Below are 21,779 nucleotides of genomic sequence, written 5' to 3' on the forward strand. Positions count from 1 at the left end.
ACATCCAAGCCGTCACCAAAACCTGCCGGTCTCAGCTCCGCGACATTGCCAAGATCTGCCCTTTCCTCTCCGTCCAAACCGCTACCCTGCTTGTTCAAGCTCTCATTCTATCCCGTCTGGACTACCGCATCAGCCTTCTCTCTGATCTCCCATCCTCATGTCTCTCCCCACTTCAATCCGTACTTCATGCTGCTGCCCGGATTATCTTTGTCCAGAAACGCTCTGGGCATGTTACTCCCCTCCTCAAAAATCTCCAGTGGCTACCAATCAATCTGCGCATCAGGCAGAAACTCCTCACCCTGGGCTTCAAAGCTGCCCATCCCCTCGCCCCCTCCTACCTCACCTCCCTTCTCTCCTTCTCCAGCCCAGCCCGCACCCTCCGCTCATCTCCTCACCGTGCCTCGTTCTCGCCTGTCCCGCCATCGACCCCCGGCCCACGTCATCCCCTGGGCCTGGAATGCCCTCCCTCTGCCCATCCGCCAAGCTAGCTCTCTTCCTCCCTTCAAGGCCCTACTGAGAGCTCACCTCCTCCAGGAGGCCTTCCCAGACTGAGCCCCTTCCTTCCTCTCCCCCTCGCCCCCTCTCCATCCCCCCATCTTACCTCCTTCCCTTCCCCACAGCACCTGTTTATATGTATATATGTTTGTACATATTTATTACTCTAGTTATTTGTTTATTTTACTTGTACATATCTATTCTATTTATTTTATTTTGTTAGTATGTTTGGTTTTGTTCTCTGTCTCCCCGTTTTAGACTGTGAGCCCACTGCTAAGTAGGGACTGTCTCCATATGTTGCCAACTTGTACTTCCCAAGCGCTTAGTACAGTGCTCTGCACACAGTAAGCACTCAGTAAATACGATTGATTGATTGATTGATTGATTCCCGAGTCTGCACAATTTAAAGCAGCACCAATTGGCAGCTCCCACTCCACCTTTACCCCTGCTACCAGCGTCTATTTGAAATGCTCAGAGCACTCCTTCTGTCTTTCCCTGTCCTCGCCCCCTCCTCCCCCCCCATCCCAGGTCGAGGCCTACAGCTGGATAAGGATAGAGGGATGAGGACTGGGAAAACCAAAGATCATCCCATGGTGAACGGAGGGCTATTGGGACAGATACATAAGGAGGATTCATGAAATTTGGTTCTCTTCCTGTTTATTTTGCCTCCCCAGCTCAACACCGCTAACAATACATAGAGGTTTAGTGATAGGCTTTCCCCAGAGAGAACTGGAGAATCAATCAGTTATATTTATTGAGTGCATACTGTGTGCAGACCACTGTACTAAACGATTGGGAGAGTACAGCATAACAGTGTTTGTGGACACGTTCCTTGCCTACAGTGAGCTTACAGTCAAGAGGGATAGAGAAGCAGGATGTCCTAGCTGCTAGAGCATGGGCCTGGGAATCAGAAGGACCTGAGTTCTAATCCCGGCTCTGCCACTTGTCTGCTTTTGTAACCTTGGGCAAGTCACTTCACTTGTCTGTTCCTTAGGTTACCTCATCTGTAAAACAGGATTAAGACCGTGAGCCCCATGTGGGAAATGGACTATATCCAATCTGTTTGACTTGTTTCTACTCTAGCTCTTAAGATAGTTCCTGGCACATAATAAGCGCTTAACAAATATCATATCAAATAAAAAAAGAAGAAATTCTGCTATTCAATGGAAAATCCAGCTCCAAAAAAAGCATGTGCAACCTTGGCGTAAGATAACTAATTAGCATTTCTTTGGAAGAGTTCCGATCATTTGTTTCCCTTTACGTTGCATTTTGCTCCAGAACTGATTGCAGTTCTCTGATACATTGGTGGTGTTTCCGTGTTGAACTCTGCATTTTGGTAAATTTTGGTACTGAAGTTCCAGTGACTTGATTGATGCTGTACCATGTACAAAATTTTATCAAGGCTATTAAGACCGTTTCCCAGTTTTTCAGTATAACATTCTATCCAGAAAGCATAATGCAAACGTATGTATTGGTAGAATCAACTGGACCAGGTTTTTACAAAATATATTATTTCAATAATCAAAAAAATACCAGATTTGAGCACAGAATTGACTCTTTGGCCATCCAACTAGACCGAGCTGGGTACAGTGCCATGCTACAGTTATCATTTGCTTATCACCTTTAGATTTTTTTTAATCCTTTAGAGCATTTTCATTTTTATGCAGACTAATTTGAAGTATTTCTACAAGCACAAAGATGTGACTTTTATATTTCACGAAGCAGCAAAAATCACTATGTTCAGTTCTTGCCATAAAGTGTGTTTTCACTCTGCATTTTGGCTAGAACACTCTCAGGGAATTACGGAATGTTCCTCTGACAAGGTGAGCCAGATTGGAGACAGCACACTCCAGTGTGGATAGAAGAGGTTTATGTGCATGTGAGCCGTGTCTGAATTTATATTATGTATAAACATTATATATATATATATTATATATAATGTATATTATTATAGTCTGAGACTTACATAGCACATTTTTTGCAAGAATGGGACCCTACCCCACCCCCAGTTATTAGAAAACCAAGCAATTCCCTTGAAATTCTATAACACTTGTTCTTCCATGACATAATTGGTTTTTATTTTAGTCATGTTTCTCATTTGTACTTCCGTTTTCCTCTGGAAGTTTTCCGATTTTCTCTCAACATTTTTCCATTGCCTTAATAATAATAATAGGTGCTTGGTTCTCAAATTTTGTATTCCATGACCTTTCATTTAAATATTTAAAGAAACCCATATGCTTTTTCGGGAATTTTTCCAGTTTTCATGAAGTTTTACATACATCCGCAGTGACGTAGCAATTTAGCCAAGTAGTTTGGCATTTCATGTCGCTTCGTTTCCGGATAATCCTCTGCCCGATTTTTTTGGTCACAACTAACTTTGGCAAAATACTCATTTCATCTTAATTGTCCAAACTGCTATTCTCAGTTTTGTTTTGGAAGAACAATAGTGGATCATTTTCATTTTCATCAACCTTTGGTTTGCTAGAAGGCTTTGTTTTCCCCTCAGTAATTTTTATAGTCTGTTTTCTTTTCAGCAATTCTTTTTAAGTTGGATCAAGGCAACTGCTTTTCAGTGAAAGTGGTCAGGATGTTATTCCTTTTGATTCATATTAAATTCTTAAGGCAAATCCTTTTTTTTTCTTTTTTATAATGGTATTTTAGTGCTTACTATCTGCCAGGCACTGTACTGTTCCAAGTGCTGGGGTGGCAGTAGATACAAGATAATCAGCTTGGATACAATCCATGTTCCTCATTCATTCAGTCGTATTTATTGAGCACTTACTGTGTGCAGAGCACTGTACTAAGCGCTTGCACTGTACTAAGCACTCACAGTCCTAATTCCCATTTTACAGATGAGGTACTGAGGAACAGAGCAGTTAAGTGACTTGCCCAAAGTTACATGGCAGAAAAATGGCAGAGCCAGGATTAGAATCAGTCAGTCATTCGTATTTCCTGAGTGCTTACTGTGTGTAGGGAGCACTGTACTAAGCTCTTGGGAGAGTACAGTCGAACAGAGTGGGTAGCATTCTGCCAACAATAGATCTCAGGAAAGTTCTAACAAAAAGCCCTATAAACACAAAATTTTTATAGTGTATTCCATTCTCCTTGAAACGTGTGTTAGCCTGTCATTTTTTTTGTTTCCAAAAGCTGAATTGTTTGTCAAAAGAATATGCACAGCAAAGTCACTGAAATTTTGCACTTTAAGAAAATGATACCCACTATGAACCAGCTCCCTGCCCACTATGAGCTTAAAGTGTAGAGACTACAGTCTAGAACCTATGTCCTCTGAATAATAATAATTATGGTATTTAAGTGTTTACTATGTGCCAGTCCCTGTTCTAAGCGCTGGGGTAGATACAAGGTAATCAGGTTGTCCTATGTGGGGCTCACAGTCTTAATCCCCATTTTACAGATGAGGTAATTGAGGCATAGGGAAATTAAGTGGCATGCCCAAGGTCACACAGCAGACAAGTGGCGGAGCTGGGATTAGAACCCCTGAATCTCAGGCCCGTGCTCTTTCCGCTAGGCCATTCTGCTTCTCGTTTCGATAGAAGTGCCACTTTTCTTAGGTTGTTAAAGTCCTTTAAACTGCTCTCACTTTATAGGACAGGGAGTTAATGTCATCTATTAGGAAAATAGTGGGGAGGAAGGTTAATAATCTCTTGGTTCTCTCCTAAATGTATTCATTGAAATATTTATGCCGATGTGTTCGTGAGCATGTGTGTTACTAATCCTCTCCAAGTTGATATGTAAGTGGTTAATGAAATCAACAGTAACATGGAACTATTTTCTCAGGCTACAATAAGACAACTACAACAAGAACTTGCCGATTCCCTTAAAAAACAGTCCATGTCAGAAGCTTCTCTAGAAGTTACAGCCCGGTATCGCAGTGACTTAGAAGAAGAAAAGCAGCAGCTGCAGAAAGAATTAGACAAGATCAGGAATAAAGTAAGTATGCAAAGGGACTTAGCAATTTGTCACCAATTACTGTTGGAAATTGTTTTTAATATATTGTATTTTTAGAATATTGCGTATTTACCCTTGTGACTTACTGTTATTTCACATGGCCCTTGTCCCTACACGTCTCACTTGGACTGTGAATTTGAGCAAGTCAGATAGCTTATTTATTTTGACTATAAAATGAGGATGGTGGCATTGACTTTCTCAGGAATAAAATACATAATTTTTCCTGAATAATGTGTAAAATTTCAGTGACTCTGCTGTGCATATGCTTTTGTTTTAGGACAAATGATTCAGCTTTTGGACATAAAAAACAGTGACAGGCTAACACACGTTTCAAGGAGAATGGAATACACTGTGAAAATTTTGTGTTTATAGGGCTTTTTGTTAGAAAGTTCCTGAGATCTGTTGTTGGCTGAATGCTATCCAGAGAATTATCATTTGAAGGGGTAGGAATGGGTAAATCAATCTGATGGGATTGATTTAGTTTGCTCTGTTACAGGTACCTTTTCAGATCTATTTTAATTTAATTTGGCCTGTATCTTCTGATATAAATTATGTATGAATAAACACATAAATGATTAAAGGGGCATAAGCTACGAGAGGTTGAGTGCATAATGAAAAGTTACTTCTAAAAGTATTCCTGAAATCTGACCATTTAATCAATTCCTCTAATCCTGATCTAGTGGAAAGAACACAGGTCTGGGAGTGGGAAGAACTGGGTTCTAATCCCAGCTCTGCCAGTTGCCTGTTATGTGACCTTAGGCTAGTCACTTAACTTCTCTGTGCCTCAGTTTCCTCATGTGTAAAATGGGGGTTCAGTCCCCTCCTACTTACACTGTAAACCTCATTTGGGAGAGGTACTGTGTTTGAACTGATTAATTTGTATCTCCCCTGTGTTTAGATCAATGAATGACATGGAGTAAGCACTTAACAAACATAATAACAATAATGATAATAACCTTCCATCTGTCCCACTCGTGTTAATTTTAGCTATGTGGAAAAATGATCAGGGGGCTTGTCAAGAAGACTGCTTATGTTAGAAAACCACCCATTTTGAGGCACATTTTCTGAGCATGAGTCCTATGTACTATGTACTATGTACTAGTCCTATGTACTATGTCCATGTACATAGTTATCCTTCATGTACAAAAATATTACTGCTGTTGCTAAAAATATGGTGTTCGTGAATGTGGAGAAACAATCTATTGTGCGCACGACTACACAAATCTTGTTGGGAGTCTTTTCTGGCCATTTGGAATGAGTATTTTTTTATGTATTTGGTAAGCACTCAGTATGTGTTCTACACTGTTCTAAGCACTGAGGTAGTACAAGTTAGGGCAAATACAGTCCCTGTCCTACCTGAGGCTTACAGTCTACATAGGAGGAAACAGGTGTTAAATCCCTATTTTGCAGGTGAGGAAACTGAGGTACAATGATGTTAAAGTGATATGCCCACGGTCACACGGCAGGCAAATGGCAGAGCAGGGATTAGGACCCATGTCCTCTGGTTCCCAGGCCCATGCTTTATTCTCTAGGCCACGCTGCTTCCCCTTGTATTGTATTCCAAAATTGAGTTGCTTGGACATCAGGCACTTTGTATGTATCCTTACCATTTTTCATTAACCACTTTTGAATAAGGCATGTATTTGTAGCCACTTGTCAAATTTCAGATCCCCTTTTGACAGGATTTCATTAAGTACTAACTATGTTGGCCTTATGTGGTTCTTTTTGCAGAATGGGAAGAGCTTGAATTGAAAATATCCAGTTTTAATTAGAAGCTCTTTTATTGTACAGGAACACAATAGGCGTGGAAGGGTTGGTGAACAATTTCGTTGGCTGATAGTCATGTCTGTCAATAAATAAGTGGTATGCTTTGAATGCTTTCCGTGTGCAGAGCAAACGTTGTACCAAGCACTTGCAAGAGTACAGTACAATAGAGTTGGCAGGCATGTTCCCTGTCTACAGCAAGCTTACACTTTAGAGCTGTTCTATTTATTTTCCAGCCAAGAATCAGACTGTGATTTGAATATCAAAATTGTAAAAGTATATCCTGTTATTGCTTCCTTACAGTTGCAGGAATCTGAAGAACTGCAGATGCAATATAAAAGATGTAATCACGAATTGGAAGATCATGTACAAAAGTAAGATTTTAAACCTGATGGCTTAAAACTATGCTTTGAATATACCTGGTTAAAAATGTGAAGAAAAACAAAAGTAGAGTGAGAGACTTTTTATTGCAGTCTCTCATTAGTACAGCACGAATCTGTGCTTGATTGCAAATAGACACAGAGTCTTTTGGTCATTTGTCAGTGCTTGCTTCACATTCTCTTGTATGGCTAGGATCTTGCCCTTTATGTCATCTTTAGAAATGAAAGAGTGATATGTATGTATTGGGGAGTACAATTTAGGAATTCATTGTAAAATCATTATATGGAAAGGAAAACACCATTACATTTTCAATAAGCCAAAGCTGAAATGGTCAGAGTGTTTCCAGATTTAGAGTACATCAAGAAATGTAATATGTTTCAGTCTCTGAATGCACTTAAATAGAGCACGTTGACCAGAGAGAACAGTGTGCTCGACAACTGTTGAGTGCACAGTTCAAAGTGCTCTACAGCCTAACAGCAGTCTGTCTTGCCAACCCTGTTCAATCAGTTTGTTCTGATGTTGTCAAATATCTTCTTCATGTTTTAATATTCCAAATCCAAGTACTTAGTACAGTGCTTTGCACATGGTAAAGTGCTCAATAAATATGATTGACGTCAAATATCTGCTCCTTTAGACTTGAAATTGAAAATACCACCCTAGAAGCTACAATCAAACAACAGACTGCCAGGATTGAGCTACTTCAGAAGGAACCTCAGGATTCTTCTTCAGTAAGACAGCCCTATTCTGATATTTTTGGGGCTAATGTTGTTGTGGTATTCTTGAAGATCCTCATATTGTGGGAAAATAATATGAATCAGGGAGACTGGTGAGGGACTGATATAGTAGTCAAGCTGAGATATGTGTAATGCCTTGATTTGGGGTGGAGGGGCATGTAGTGGCTATATAAATAGAGAGGAATGAGTGCATCTAGAAAACATCGTGGAGAAAAAACATCAGATCTTAGTGAGAGATTAGATTGAGTTAAATCAGAGTGAGGAATCAAGACTAAAGCCATGGTTGTGGGCTTGGGAAACAGGATGGTGATGTTGATAACTGTGATGGGAAAGTTAGGAAGAAAGGATTTAGGAAGGTTAGCAGTTCCAATTTCTGACATTGAGCTTGAGGTGCAATGGAATAATCGTACGGAGAGGTCTTCTGGAAGAGGAAATGTGAGACTGCAGGTTGGGGGTAAAGGTTTTGGTAGTAAAATGGATTTGGGAGACATCTAGATAGAGGTGGTAATTAGTCCTGGGAGCAGAGGAGTTCTCTGAGAATAGAATGAGAAGAGTTAGGGACTCGGAACAGAGCCTTTAGGGACAACCACAAGGGATAAGACTGAGAAAAGGCAAGTTGAAAGAAGGGAAAGACCCAGGAAGAGCGCCTGAAATTTATGAATAAATGTCTCTCTCTCCCCATTTACCCTACTGAAGCTATCATCATTTAGTGTAGGAAAGCTCCCATTTCTGATGTGACCTACAAATGGAGAGGAGATTTGTTGCCTAGATGAACAGCTTTGAAGGCACAATGAAACGAAACCTCCAATGAGGTGACCTAATAGTAGACTGTTGGAAGACCACGGACAATAACAACTTGTCCTGGTGTGTGACAATCAGAAATCGGATAACTGTTTTGAAGCGGAACATGAAGCCGAGGTAGATAAGTGACAGTGGCTTCAGATACTGTGGTTACCAAAATGCAGCAGTGCAGGAAGTGGCAAACTTTGTCTGCACATGATGTGGGAAGGAACTGTAAATCACCCGTTGGTCCTTTTAGGCACACCTAGCCATATTGGTATAAAAGCTCACTGTTAATAGTGCCATCTTTGAACCTAACGACAGATGTATATCAAAAGCTGATTTAACTGGTTTACTAAAGCCTTGGGAAAGTGCATTAGAAGCAGAGCATATGTTCCTGGCCTACAAGGAGGATCCAATGTAATGGAGACCTGAACTTGGAGCAGTAGAAACTCTGCATTCGTCATTACAAACTGCTTTTCCCCTTTTTAGGGGGCCTATCCACCAGCCACTTCGGATTGACCACGGAGGCTTTTATTTAACCACATAAACACACACGGACACAGTCACATCAGCTCATCTTCCTGACGTTCTCCTTGCTACAAATAGCTCACCTGAGCATTTCCATGCTGTTAGCGCTCCATTTTTTTTTTCCTACAGAGACAGGAAATCAGTCAGTCAATCAGTGTGTGCAAAGCACTCTACTAAGCACTTGGGAGAGTTCGATACAACAGAGTTGGTGGATGCGTTCCCTGCCCACAAAGAACTTACAGTCCGGAGGGCAGCTAGTTAATGATCCAGTGGCAGCAGGATAGTCTGGTTTCCCTTTTCACTTGGTTGGTGCTGCTTGTTGCTGAAGTTCCTGTTGGGCTCCCAGTTCTCCCCTCCCCTGGGAGCCCAGCAAGAAGCAGATAAAGAGCAACAAGAGCAAGAAAGGGTGACACAGTAAGAGAAGCAGAATGGCATAGTGGACACAGCATGGGCCTGGGAATCAGAAGGTCATGGGTTCTAATTCCATCTCCATCATGTGTCTGCTGTGTGACCTTCACTTCTCTGTGCCTCAGTTACCTCATCTGGAAAATGGAGAATGATACTGGGGCAGGGGCTGTGTCCAACTCGATTGCTTGTAGCAACCCCAGTGCTTAGTACAATGCCTGGCACAAAGTAAGCACTTAACAAATACTATTGTTATTATTATGACACCTTAGCCTATCTGCTGTCACTGCCAATACAGTGGCCATTCTGGCTAGGATTGTGTGCAGACTTGCCTCAATTTGGTGCTGGTTCTCTTTCGATCCCTGTGTGTTTGGCATGGGTCAATCAATCAATCAATCAATCAATCGTATTTATTGAGCGCTTACTGTGTGCAGAGCACTGTACTGAGCACTTGGGAAGTACAAGTTGGCAACATATAGAGACAATCCCTACCCAACAGTGGGCTCACAGGCTAGAACGGGGAGACAGAGAACAAAACCAAACATATTAACAAAATAAAATAAATAGAATAGATATGTACAAGTAAAATAAATAAATAGAGTAATAAATATGCACAAACATATATACATATATACAGGTGCTGTGGGGAAGGGAAGGAGGTAAGATGGGGGGATGGAGAGGGGGACGAGTGGGAGAGGAAGGAGGGGGCTCAGTCTGGGTCAGACCTGGAGTGATATAGACTGTGAGCCCATTGTTGGGTAGGGACCATCTCTATATGTCGCCAACTTGTACTTCCCAAGCGCCTAGTACAGTGCTCTGCACACAGTAAGCGCTCAATAAATACAATTGAATGAATGAATGAATATAGATATAGATGTCTAGAGATATGTGGCCTAGTGGATAGACCCCGGGCCTGGATATCAGAGGGCCTGAGTTATAGTTCTGACACCACCATTTATCTGTTGTGTGACCTTGGGCAAGTCACTTCACTTCTCTGGGTCTCAGTTTCCTCATCTGTAAAATGTCATCTGTAGTCTTAATCCTATGAGCCCCACGTGGGATAGAGACTGCGTTCAACCTGATTATCTAATATCCACCACTTAGTATAGTGTCTGACATATAGTAACTGTCCGATAAATACCATTGAAAATTATAGATAAATATATCTATATCTATAAATATTTATATGCATATATATCAAGCGCTTAGTACAGTGCTCTGCACACAGTAAGCGCTCAATAAATACAATTGAATGAACGTGTACTATGCAAAGAAGCAGCATGGTGAGGTGGATAGAGCAAGGTGCTGGGAGTCAGAAGGTCATGGGTTCTAATCCCTAGTCCACCACTTGCCTGCTGTGTGATCCTGGGCAAGTCACTTCACTTCTCTTTGCCTCAGTTCCATCATCTGAAAAATGGGGATTGAGACTGAGCCCCACGTGGGACAGGGCTGTGTCCAACCCAATTTGCTTGTATCTCCCTATCAGCGCTTAGTACAGTGCCTCATACGTAGTAAGCAATTAACAAATACCACAATTATTATTATTATAAACTGGGATAGTTGGGCAATACCTGAAGAAGCATTTTGTTTTGCTAACTTTGCATTGCATGTAACTTGAGGATGACAAAATATTCGTCTTTGTGATTATCAATCCTATTGATGGCTTATTGTGTGCAGAGCACTCTACTAAGTGCTTGGGAGAGTAGAGTATAATAATATGAGACACATTCCCTGATCACAGCAACCTTAGAGTCTAGATGGGGAGGCAGACAATATAAATAAATTACAGGTATATACTACATAAATGGTGTGGGGCCGAAAGTGGGAGGTGAAGGGAGCAAATCAGTGTGACACAGAAGGGAATGGAAGAAAAGGAAATAAGGGCTTAGTCAGGGAAGACCTCTTGGAGGAAATGTGCCTTCAGTAAGTCTTTGAAGGTGAGGAGAGTAATTGTCTATTCTCCTCATGTTTCAGTTATATGGTTCCCTGAGCTGGATAATCTGAGGTTTACTGTATGCATGTAGTTATATGTGTTTCCTTTTTGATCTATTAAAAATTGAAAATGCAAAAGTCACTCGATCAGAAGATCATGAAAAAAAAATCTATTGTTTAAAAACCTGTCCATCTAACTGTTTCCAAATTTTGCTTTTATTTTGAAAGTCTGAGAATGATAAGGAAAACTTAAAGAAACTAAATCAGATAAAGAGATCTTTGGAAAACCGTCTGGAACACGAAATACAGAAAAATCAAGAATTACAAAAAAGCATTGATGGGTAAGTTTTTTTTAATTATTTTTTCCATCAAGCATTATGGAAGCAAATTTCTCCTTTGGAAGAGCATAGCTATTCCATTTTTCCCCTTAACATAAGTTATAATTAATGCTTCATCTTTAAATAGTGAAATTTCATGTGCGTAACTCAATCTGATTATGTGTAGTCTTCTTAAGATGCAGTGCCCGGTGAAGTGTGTTTTTGAATTGACAGCAGTGTTTTGGTGGTATTTATTCCTTGACTAATGGCTTCCAATTACAGTATGATCATACCTTCTTCGATTAGGCCTCCTGCATTCTCTTTCTCATGCCACCCATCTGCTTTGCTTATTCATCTCTCCGGTCTCCATCGTTAATCATTTTCAGTCCCGACTTTATTTTTTTCACTCGTGAGGCTAAATTGCACAGAATCATCTACACTTTCTTGCCACATCCCCTCGGGACCAGCATCACTCAGTGCAAGATGGTTGGTTGTGGCTTTTGAAAATTTATGCCGTTGCCGCTTGTGGCCCTGCTGCGAGTCCTGAGTGGCTTATAGTGGCTCCTCAGTAATGACTGGCTGTGTGTGCAATTCTTTTTTGCCCCCTCCTACAACCCGGTAATTGCGGCCTTGGGGTAAGTGATTCCTGTCCCTCTCTTGAACACTAATCAGCTTGCTGGTCATGCAGGCTCCATCTTGCAACGCTCAAGAGCATGATCGGAGTGGTGGCCAGGGTGAGTGAAACCCACAGAGGGCCCTACTTCAGCTTCAGTGACCATGATGGAGGTAGAGGCAGCAAGGAACAGAGCAGCAAATGCTCAATGCAGTGTTTCTGCTTCTGCCTCCACCTCCATCATGGTCACTGGGTCTGTTGTCTCCTCTCCTCCTCCTCTCCCATCTGCACTCCTGATTGTCTGAGTTTTTTGGTGTGACTCTGCCTGTTGTCATTGGAAGTCTGACAGTTGTGCAAGGCACAGAGGATAATTTGATTTCTGTGTTATTATAGGTTTCAGAAAGATATAAAAACCATGAAAAAGAAACAAAAAGAATACGAGAAGAGGGAGCTTAACTTCCAAGGCGAATCGAAGTACTCTCATTCTAAGATAGATGACCAAGTTAATAAATTAAAAATAAAGGTAATCCTTGATCATTCCTGGAAATTATAAATCATTCAATTTTCATGTCCTGCTGAAACAGTTGTACATTTGGAAATTGCTCGACTCAGATGATTTGTGAGACAGGAGCTACCTTGTTGACATTCACTGGGCAAGGAATGCATATATTAATTCTCCTGCCTCCAGCGGACTATCAGTCAATCAATTGTATTTATCGAGTGCTTATCAGGAAAGTACAGTATTATGGTGTTGGTAGACACATTCCCTGCCCACAACGTAATTACTGTCTAGAGGGGGAGATAGACATTAATATAAATAATGACTATGTACTTAAGTGCTGTGGGGTTGAGGGAGGGGTGAATAGGGGTACTACAGAGAAGTGAAAAGGTAGGGAATCTGGCCAATATCCCAGTGGGAGTGCTACACAAAACCCAGAAACCATGGCTGAAAAAGATTCCTAGATAGAATAATGTCCCGAATTGAAATGTAAAAAAATCAATATTATAATTGCCACAAGTACAAGTAGAGATGCAAATGTCGATTCCCCAACCAAGATTTCCTGATTATGAAAGTTCCTCACCATGTGTTCGGGCCAAGACCTCTGAGCCTATGTGAAGCTTATTATAAGGTTTTGGCTTGGACAGGGATGGAGTCACAAATGAAGACAGTATAGCCTTATATCCCTGGCCTATTTTACCATAGTTACTAGTTAAACAGAAAGAGAAAACATGCCACTTGTCTGACCAAAGGAAGGGGATATTTCTTCTTGGCAGAAACCCTCACAGGCAGCAGCAAAGAATAGTTAGAATAGGGAGCTTTGGCCTCTGACTCATCACTACAAAAACTTAACTCCATCCTAGCTCTACTCCAATTAAGGCCAAACTCCTCCCAGAAAGTTCTAGTGGCCTCTGCGAAATGTAGGCAACCAGCCTCATGACTTTCTGAGCCATGTAGTTTTTTTCCCTTTCATTCCCTTGTAAAACTTCATTAAAGTTTGGAAGCACACCACTCTTACCCCAAAGACTGGCTGTGATCCAATCATAGAAATGGAAAAGGCTTTATTTTTCTGTTCACTGTTCCAACTTCAAATATAATAGAAAGTTAGACTTTAGATGTTCTGTTTAGAGGAATATATACGTGAATCAGTGTGGGAGAAGGTACTCAAGAGGAAAATATACTCGGAGAAATGATTCTGGGGGAGGAGTAGCAGTTTTAGAGATATAGCAGTGTCACCCAAGTAATTGAGTATTTGGCTCAAAATGACCATTGCTCTGTCAATGGAGATGCATCATGACTTTCCAACTCTGAAAACACAGAAATACCGTCGAATGAATGAAGGAAAGCTAGAGGAAGACTAAACTTTGAATGTGCTTCATTTTTATTTTTCATTACCAGGAATGGATAGGTACATTAATGGAAGTTCTAACATGATCACTGAAGTCGTGATTAGAGGATTGAATTGGTGGATTAAATTTCCAGACACCAACATTCACTAGCAGTAAACTAAAAGCTAAGCAATTCAGGTTTCCCTTGTCAACTGCAGGTTCTAGATTCCTGAATGGACCCATCAGTTAATATCAAACCCTATTGGAATAATGGGGATTGGAATAGGTCTGTGAAAACAACAGAATGGCATTCTAAGCCTGTTTCAGCCCAGCAGTATTCCAGTGGCAATGGTGAATTTAAAGCAGTAACAATTGGTTCCCTGTGTAATGTTAATGAGCATGTAATGTTCATGTAATGTAATGTTCATGATACAGTGATGAGGAAATACCTTGCTGTCCCTAGACAAGTCAGAAAACCAGGAGCTAGTAATGACAGATAGGATTATTCAATACATGCTGATGATGATATTTCAACAGGGAAGGAACACCAGGGTTATTCTATTCCGAATACCATGGTACTAAAATGGCATGCAGAAAACTACATTTGGGGAGAAACCCTATGGTAAGGGAAATTTATGTTCTCTAGAGTGGAAGGAAGGAGGGAAGGATGGTTTTAAGTGAAAGAATATCTATTCTCAATTTATAGTGGTTGTCACTGCCATCATTTCATTCTTAGGAAGGAGTCGTCAGATTTAAAATTGATGTTTTCAGGAAACTGGTTTTAACTGCCTTGAGTTACCCATTTGTTTTTTGAGATTGCGATCTGGGCCCTTGTTTTAAAGTCTGTATTTGATTTGTAAATTAATCCAGAATTTGTCTTCTTTTTCCATTGTTTCCTTCCCCCAACCATGCCTCTCAACCTACAGTAATTGGGCTGCTTTGGACAAATCCCCTGATGGAAGCCCCAAATGGTGCAAGTCTCCGTGGACACAGATGGCAGGAGACCTTACCTGTCCTATCGTGGCAGCTGATCTGATCCCTCCCCCTCCCTGCCCACCCCCAAGAGAGAGAGAGAGAGGGAGAGAAAGAGAGAAAGAGAGTGCTGATATTTCAGGGAGCATTCTAAACTCTGATAACTGAGCTATGTTTTCAAATCCTTGCAGATTGATGGGCTTTCCCAAAAGTTGGAGGGAGCTTCGTCAAAATATTCGCTTCTGGAGACAACAAATCAAGATCTCAAAGAACAGCTATTTTCTTTGCAGAAGAATTATGAGATATCAGAGAAGATTAAGAGACAATTAGAAGAAGAAATGGTTAATCTCAAACGCTACCAAGAGATGAATATGTTTGAACGCAGTCAGATGGAACAGTATAAAAGAGAGGTTGATGAACAGGCGAAACAAGAAATAGTAAAAAAGCTGGAAGAAGTCAATCTATTCCTTCAGGTAAAGTTATCTACCAGTAAAAGTAGTGTGAATGTTAGCATTTTTTCTTGTCTTGAGTGGACTCTATATATCCGAATCTATTATTGTCAGCAATTAAAATGGTTTTGGAATGAAATTTTAGAACACGTTCAACATTTGTTCCTATTCATCTCTGCCTTCCCCTCTACCCACCCCACATTTCTATATTTTGCTTCAGACCCAAGCTGCATCTCAAGAGACCCTAGAAAAATTAAGAGAAAATAACAATGCAACACTCATAAATCAGATGGAGACTAGAATTAAAGATTTGGAAATGGAGCTAGCTAGAATGAAAAACTCATCCCAAAATAACACTTTTCAAAAAGATCCTACCCAAGCTGAATTGGAAAGATACAGAGGATTGTACAATGAAGAGTCAAATATTAGAAAATCCCTCTCAAGCAAATTAGACAGGTGAGTTAAAAAAATGAATTGGGAAAAATAATTAGTCATCAATATGCTTCTAAAGCCTTGTTCCTTGGTGCTGCGGTTGACACTAAACTAATGAACAAAATCACAAATTTAGTAGGGAATAGTGGTTTAAAGTTGGAGAAAATCAGCCTAGAAACTACCAAATCAGCAACCAATAATATCTTTCAGGATGGGTAGAGTTAATTTTTCTTTCTTTTTAAAAGTCCCTTTGTTTTATCACACTTATTTCTTGGTATACAGATTTTTCTGAAATGGCTGGTGGCTATAGCAAAGTTATTTGAGATAATCCAAAGCCACCATGAAAGGCTAGACAAAACTGGGAACCCATCAACTTGCGATAGCCAACCTGATTTTGTTTGATTATCCAAACTAGCCTCAAGGACCACTCAGTTCAGATGTTCAACTCTCTGTGGATTTTCCTGGTGTCCATTCAGGGATGGTTTCAGTTCCTCTTGTAGGACTCTGAAAAAGTCAATTACTTCTACAATTTCTACACCCCTGAACTAGTTTGTTTATCTGTAAATACCTGACATGTTGATTTAGTCAAAGCACTCTTCAAACCTGGTTAAGTGGAGTCAATTTTGCTTGAGAGGACAACCAAGCTCCAAAAGAATACATAGGCAATTGCTTTCTCCACCTCCCTTCAATCGATTGAAGGGATTGAATAATAATAATAATTGTGGTATTTGTTAAGCGCTAACTAGGTGCCAAGTACTGTACTAAGCACTGGGGTGGATACAAGCCAATCAGATTGGACCCATTCCCTGACTCAGGTGTGGCTCACAGTCTCATCCCCATTTTACAGATGAGGTAACTGAGGCACAGAGAAGTGAAGTGACTTGCCCAAGGTCACAAAGCAGACAAGTGGTGGAGTTGGGATTAGAACCCATGACCATCTGACTTCCAGACGTATGCTCTATCCAACATGCCATGCTATTAGATGATTGATCAGTCATATTGGTTGAGTGCTTACTGTGCGCAGAGCACTTTATTAAGTGCTTGAGAGAGTACAACACAACAATATAACAGTCACATTCCCTGCCCACAACACAGTTTCAGTCTAGAGGGGGAGACAGACATTAATATAAATAAATAAATTTTGGATATGTGCTTAAGTACTCTGGGGCTGATGGGGAATAAAGGGAGCAAGTCAGGGTGATACAGAAGGGAGTGGAAAAGAGAAAATTAGGGTTTAGTCAGGGAAGGCTTCTTGGAGGAAAGGCCTTTGATGGTGGGGAGAGTAATTATCTGTCACCTATAAAAAGGGAGGGCAGGGCATTCCAGGCCAGAGGCATTCCAGGGGCTAGAGGTTGGTGGTGAGGTAGAAGAGATTGAAGTACAGTGAGTAGGTTGGTGTTAAGGGAGCGAAATGTGCAGACTGTGCAGTAGGAGAGTAGCGAGATGAGGTAGGAGGGGCCAAGATGATTGAGTGCTTTAAAGCCGGTGGCAAGGAGTTTCTGTTTGATGCAGAGGTGGATGGGCAACCGAGGAAGTTCTTGAGGAGTGGGGAAACATGGACTGAACATTTTTGTAGAAAAATGATCCAGGCAGCATAGTGAAGTATGGACCAGAGTGGGGAAAGACAGGAGATTCTAATTTCTTAGAACCATTTCTCAAGGAAGAATTGGAATTGAACTCACTGAATCAATTATTGAATCTTAACATGTGCAGAACACTGTACTAAGGGCTTGGAAGAGTTCGATGTAACAGAGTTGGTAGACACTCCAAAGCTTCCGGAGTTTTGGGATTTCCATTCTCCTCTTTCTGTACTCCACTTAGTATTATGATACTTTAAACAACATGCTAACAGTTTCTTATAAAATGTTCACAGAGCTAACGAGAGACTAGCCGAGACCAATGTGAAACTTCTTAACGAACGACAAAAGAGAAGATCTCTCATTAGCAGTCTTACTTCAAGCCCGGTTCTTGAGCCTACTCACCTTGGCAATCTGAGCTATAGTTTTGTCTTCAATAGAGGTCTCGACCTCGGGGGAAGCTTCTTAGCTACGACTCCAAGCACACCACCTTCAGAAACCACTGTGGAGACCTATTTGACAAAGGTTAGTAATAAAATTGAAATATTCTGTCCTTGTTTTTTCTTAAACTACACATTCAATTCCATTAATCTTCATCCTCAAGAACTGTGCATGCTTCCTGTGTTCCAGATGCTTTATCTAATAAAGAACTTAATTTTATGGTATTGATTAAGCAGTTTGTGCTATTTTGAGCACTGGGGTAGCTACAAGTTAATCAGGTTGTTCACAGGTCTTGTACCACACAGGACTCACCATTTAAGTAGGATGGAGAACTGGAATTTAACCTCCATTTTGCAGTTAAGGGAAATGAGACATAGAGAAGTTAAGTGACTTACCCAAGGTCACACATTAAGCAGGTCCTTTGATTTCCAGGCTTTTGCTTTTATCACTAAGCCATTCTGCTTCTCATTATTCATAATAATAATAATAATGATGGTATTTGTTAAGCACTTACTATGTGCAAAGCAGTGTTCTAAGCACTGGGGAGATACAAGGTGATCAGGTTGTCCCATGAGGGCTCACAGTATTAATCCCCATTTTACAGATGAGGGAACTGAGGCCCAGAGAAGTTAAGTGACTTGCCCAAAGTCACACAGCTGACAAGTGGCGGAGCCGGGATTTGAACCCATGACCTCTGACTCCAAAGCCCGTGCTCTTTCCACTGAGCCACACTGCTTCTCTAGTCCCAGGTTCTGAAAACTGCTAAAGAAGTGGCTTTCCTGAAAAGTTTATCAAGATCCAAAAATTACTCCACAGTGACCTGGCTACCTATATCAGAATTGTGGTAGCCTTGTTGAAACTCTTCCCCATCAACCATAGAGTACACTACTGTGTACTTTTTCAGTCTGGGGTACACAACCATGCCTAAGGACACAGCAAGGAATCTGGAAACTGCAGTCAGAATACAATTCTGATCCTTTGGGAAATTCTTTCGATTCAGAATTCCCTGGGTCATTCGTATAAGAGCCCTTAAATGCTGTGCTCTAGAAGTATACTCCCACAAATCCATGTAGATGATCATAAATACCCTTTTTGTAATAAAGCTAGTGGGAAGGTAGTTTTTAAACCCAATTTCCAGGCTTGTCTGTATTGTCTTCAGGTATTGTGAGTCTTAACTTTTCTGCTAGTGAATTAATTTTCAGAGGCAAGACGAAAAAGAACCCTTCGGGCCTCGTGTAGGAAATCAGTCATCCCATAGCTTCAGTTTCAGTTGTTTTCTCCAGCTGTTTTTGCTGGTCTACTCTGAGGTAGTACACCCACCGACTGATGGGTTCTCTGCACTCGCTGCGGTGGGCTTCGCTGCAGTGACAGCAGCAACTGGAGCCGCTCTTTTTTTCACTTGACCATTGCCTCTTTCCACGACTATGGCTGTGTTCGAACCTGTGCCAAAGTCATTTAGAGGGGTAGGCAGGAGTGTGTGGGTATGTCTGTCCATCAGTCTGTCTCCAACTCCCTCTCCTTCTAAGACTAGGCTGTCCAGTCCCTGTAGGAGTTGAGGTTAGAGCTGTAGCTGCTGCTATCACAAGGGAGGCACTGTTCTTGCTGCAGTTTTATTTTTTAATGGTTTGTTAAGCACTTACAGGGTGTCAAGCACTTTTCTAAGTGCTGGGGTAGGTAGATACAAGTTAGGCCATATTCAGTCCCTGTCCCACATGGCATTCACAGTCAAGTAGGAGGGAGAACAGGTAATTAATCCCTATTTTGCAGTTGAGGAAACTGAGGCCCACAGAGATAAAGTGACTTGCCCAAGGTAACACAGCAGGTAAGTGGCAGAGGTGGGATTAGAACCCAGGTCCTCTGACTCCCAAACCTGGGCTTTATCCACTAGGCCGTGCAGCAGTTCTCCTCTTGAGCACTCAGACTGAAAGTAGACCTGGGAAAGGGATCTATTTCCTTGAAACAAATCCTCCCAAAGGCACTTTTTTCTTCTTGAAATAATTGTAACTATATTATTTGCTACTGCATTTCTATGGCACATCTGTTTCACTTTCTTACACTTTATGAAATGCGTTTCTTGGTTTTGCAGTAATGACAATTAATAGTAAATTTAAGTATATTCCAACAGGTAGATCCTGGATTTAGAAAAATATGCAGTGAATGTCCTATCAGTGGACTTTGCTCTGTGCACAGTAAGCACTCAGTAAATATGACTGATTGATTGATTGGATTATTCCCAGCCATTTCAGGATTGTGTCTCAGGTTTCTTTAGTAATACCTTCATATCTGTTTTTCAAAGTGTAAGATAGAAACAGTGAAAGTATTTTCTTGGATCCTCACTTGATCCTCTCCATGTCTCCCTGCTTGACAACTTAAAGATTCTTGAATGGTGATAAAATCCAACACCTTGAGGTACTCTGAAGAAGGAAGCTAGAAAAGACATCTGTCCTTTTAGGTCAAGACCTGAACAAGGGTTGAGAACTTGGATGTCAGAGAAAGGGCAGTTGGGTAGTTTTCACATCTTTCAGGTAGTTGACCAAAGATTTGCTTTAAAAAAACCCAACTTAGTAGTTTTAGATGCTGCTGCTGGTGAACAAGGTGAAGTTAGTATACCTCCTTATGAATATGGGAGCAGTTCGTAAAACATGCTTTATTTTCTGCAGTCATTCAGCATATGGCTAGAAGCTTCTTTTTATTTCAACCGAGTTTAATCTTTTCTCTGTGCGACTTCCTGTGAATTAGTTTCTCAAGCTATTATGGTAGCTTTAAGGTGTCGTGTCACTGAGGATAAGAGCTATTAGAAGCACAATAAATTGCCTCATTCTCCAGTCATGCAAGATCTAAATGGACTTGCAAGCCGGAGGAGAAAGCTGTTCTCAGAAAACCCTCCCAAAGTCAAAGTGAAGAGGGAACTCAGCTTAATTTTTTGGTTTGGTGAAGATGCAGTTTACCAGTCTGTCAGACCCTGTGGCAAAACAGCAACCATCTGGTTCATATGCCTTTCAGGTTTGAGGAGTTTTGAGTGGCAGGGGTGCTCTGATCAGTTCTTGTCAGGCCTGGGCAGAAAAAGGTAGTCTCCAACTGCTTTTAATAATAATAATAATAATAATAGTAGCATTTATTAAGCGCTTACAATGTGCATAGCACTGTTCTAAGCGCTAGGGAGGTTACAAGGTGATCAGGTTGTCCCACGTGGGGCTCACAGTCTTAATCCCCATTTTACAGATGAGGTAATTGAGGCACAGAGAAGTTAAGTGACTTGCCCAAAGTCACACAGCTGACAAGTGGCAGAGCTGGGACTTGAACACGTGTCCTCTGACTCCAAAGCCCGTGCTCTTTCCACTGAGCCACGCTGCTTCCCCTTTTAAAGAATCCATTGTAGGTTTTCTGACTCCCCCATCTGTGGAGACACCATCCGGAGTGTGCCTGGAAAGAGGGCCGGTCCCCTCCAGGCATCCCCCTCTCTGTTCCTGATGGATTCCTCCAGTCAACAGGATCACCAGTCCGAGAATACTGAAGCAGATTTCCCAAGGGGGCATTGGGAGATATAGTCCTAGGGTGATCTCAATTCCTACACAAGTGCCAGGGCCATGATCTGGATTTTCAAGCAAGCCAGTGGCAACCAGCAGCACTCAGCAGTCAGTATTAATGCACCCTCTTGCACTCTTAGGCAGAAATAAATGTCGGCAGTGTGTTCCTGCATTTTTCAGAATCTCTTAGTTAAGAGCTTTGATGTAGAGTTATCATTTCCTGAGGTCACCCTTGGTGAATTTCAGGAGCTATCTAAGCAAAAAGCCAGTAATAGAACATCTATCTACAAATGGACATATTTAGACCGGACTACTTATTAGTCCAAAGCTTATGAATCCCCAAAGACTTCCAGTTTCTGGAACATAAAATTATGTTTTTCTCCAAGTGATGTAATTGTTCAATTTTATGTGAGTCATAGTTCCTATTGAAGCAAAAAGATTTGATTTATTACAAGAATATCCAAAAAGCAATAAAATTAAGTTAGATTGTCCCTGATATGTTAAAGTCATGCATAACATTTTTGCTAATTTAACAGGAAAATAGAATTCATTTTTGTCTTTTACTTCCAGTCTTTTGGCGTCCAAGTTTCCATTCTAGGTCTAAGTTCAGTATGGTTTTAGCATTAGATTATGAAC

General features: G+C 41.1%; 1 protein-coding gene across 1 annotated transcript in view; it reads left to right on the forward strand.

Annotated features, from left to right (window-relative positions):
• Positions 1–21,779, forward strand: part of LOC119933057 (coiled-coil domain-containing protein 144A-like) — an 82,543-nt gene that overhangs the window by 51,954 nt on the left and 8,810 nt on the right. The window contains exons 30-37 of the mRNA XM_038752283.1: positions 4,291–4,443; positions 6,529–6,599; positions 7,241–7,334; positions 11,217–11,329; positions 12,312–12,441; positions 14,909–15,190; positions 15,387–15,622; positions 17,472–17,700. Of these exons, the coding sequence (XP_038608211.1) occupies positions 4,291–4,443; positions 6,529–6,599; positions 7,241–7,334; positions 11,217–11,329; positions 12,312–12,441; positions 14,909–15,190; positions 15,387–15,622; positions 17,472–17,700 (1,308 nt within the window). The remainder of the gene's footprint in view (positions 1–4,290; positions 4,444–6,528; positions 6,600–7,240; positions 7,335–11,216; positions 11,330–12,311; positions 12,442–14,908; positions 15,191–15,386; positions 15,623–17,471; positions 17,701–21,779) is intronic.

This window comes from Tachyglossus aculeatus, chromosome 10 (assembly GCF_015852505.1).
Source record: "Tachyglossus aculeatus isolate mTacAcu1 chromosome 10, mTacAcu1.pri, whole genome shotgun sequence".
In the NCBI taxonomy this organism is placed as follows: Eukaryota; Metazoa; Chordata; class Mammalia; order Monotremata; family Tachyglossidae; genus Tachyglossus; species Tachyglossus aculeatus.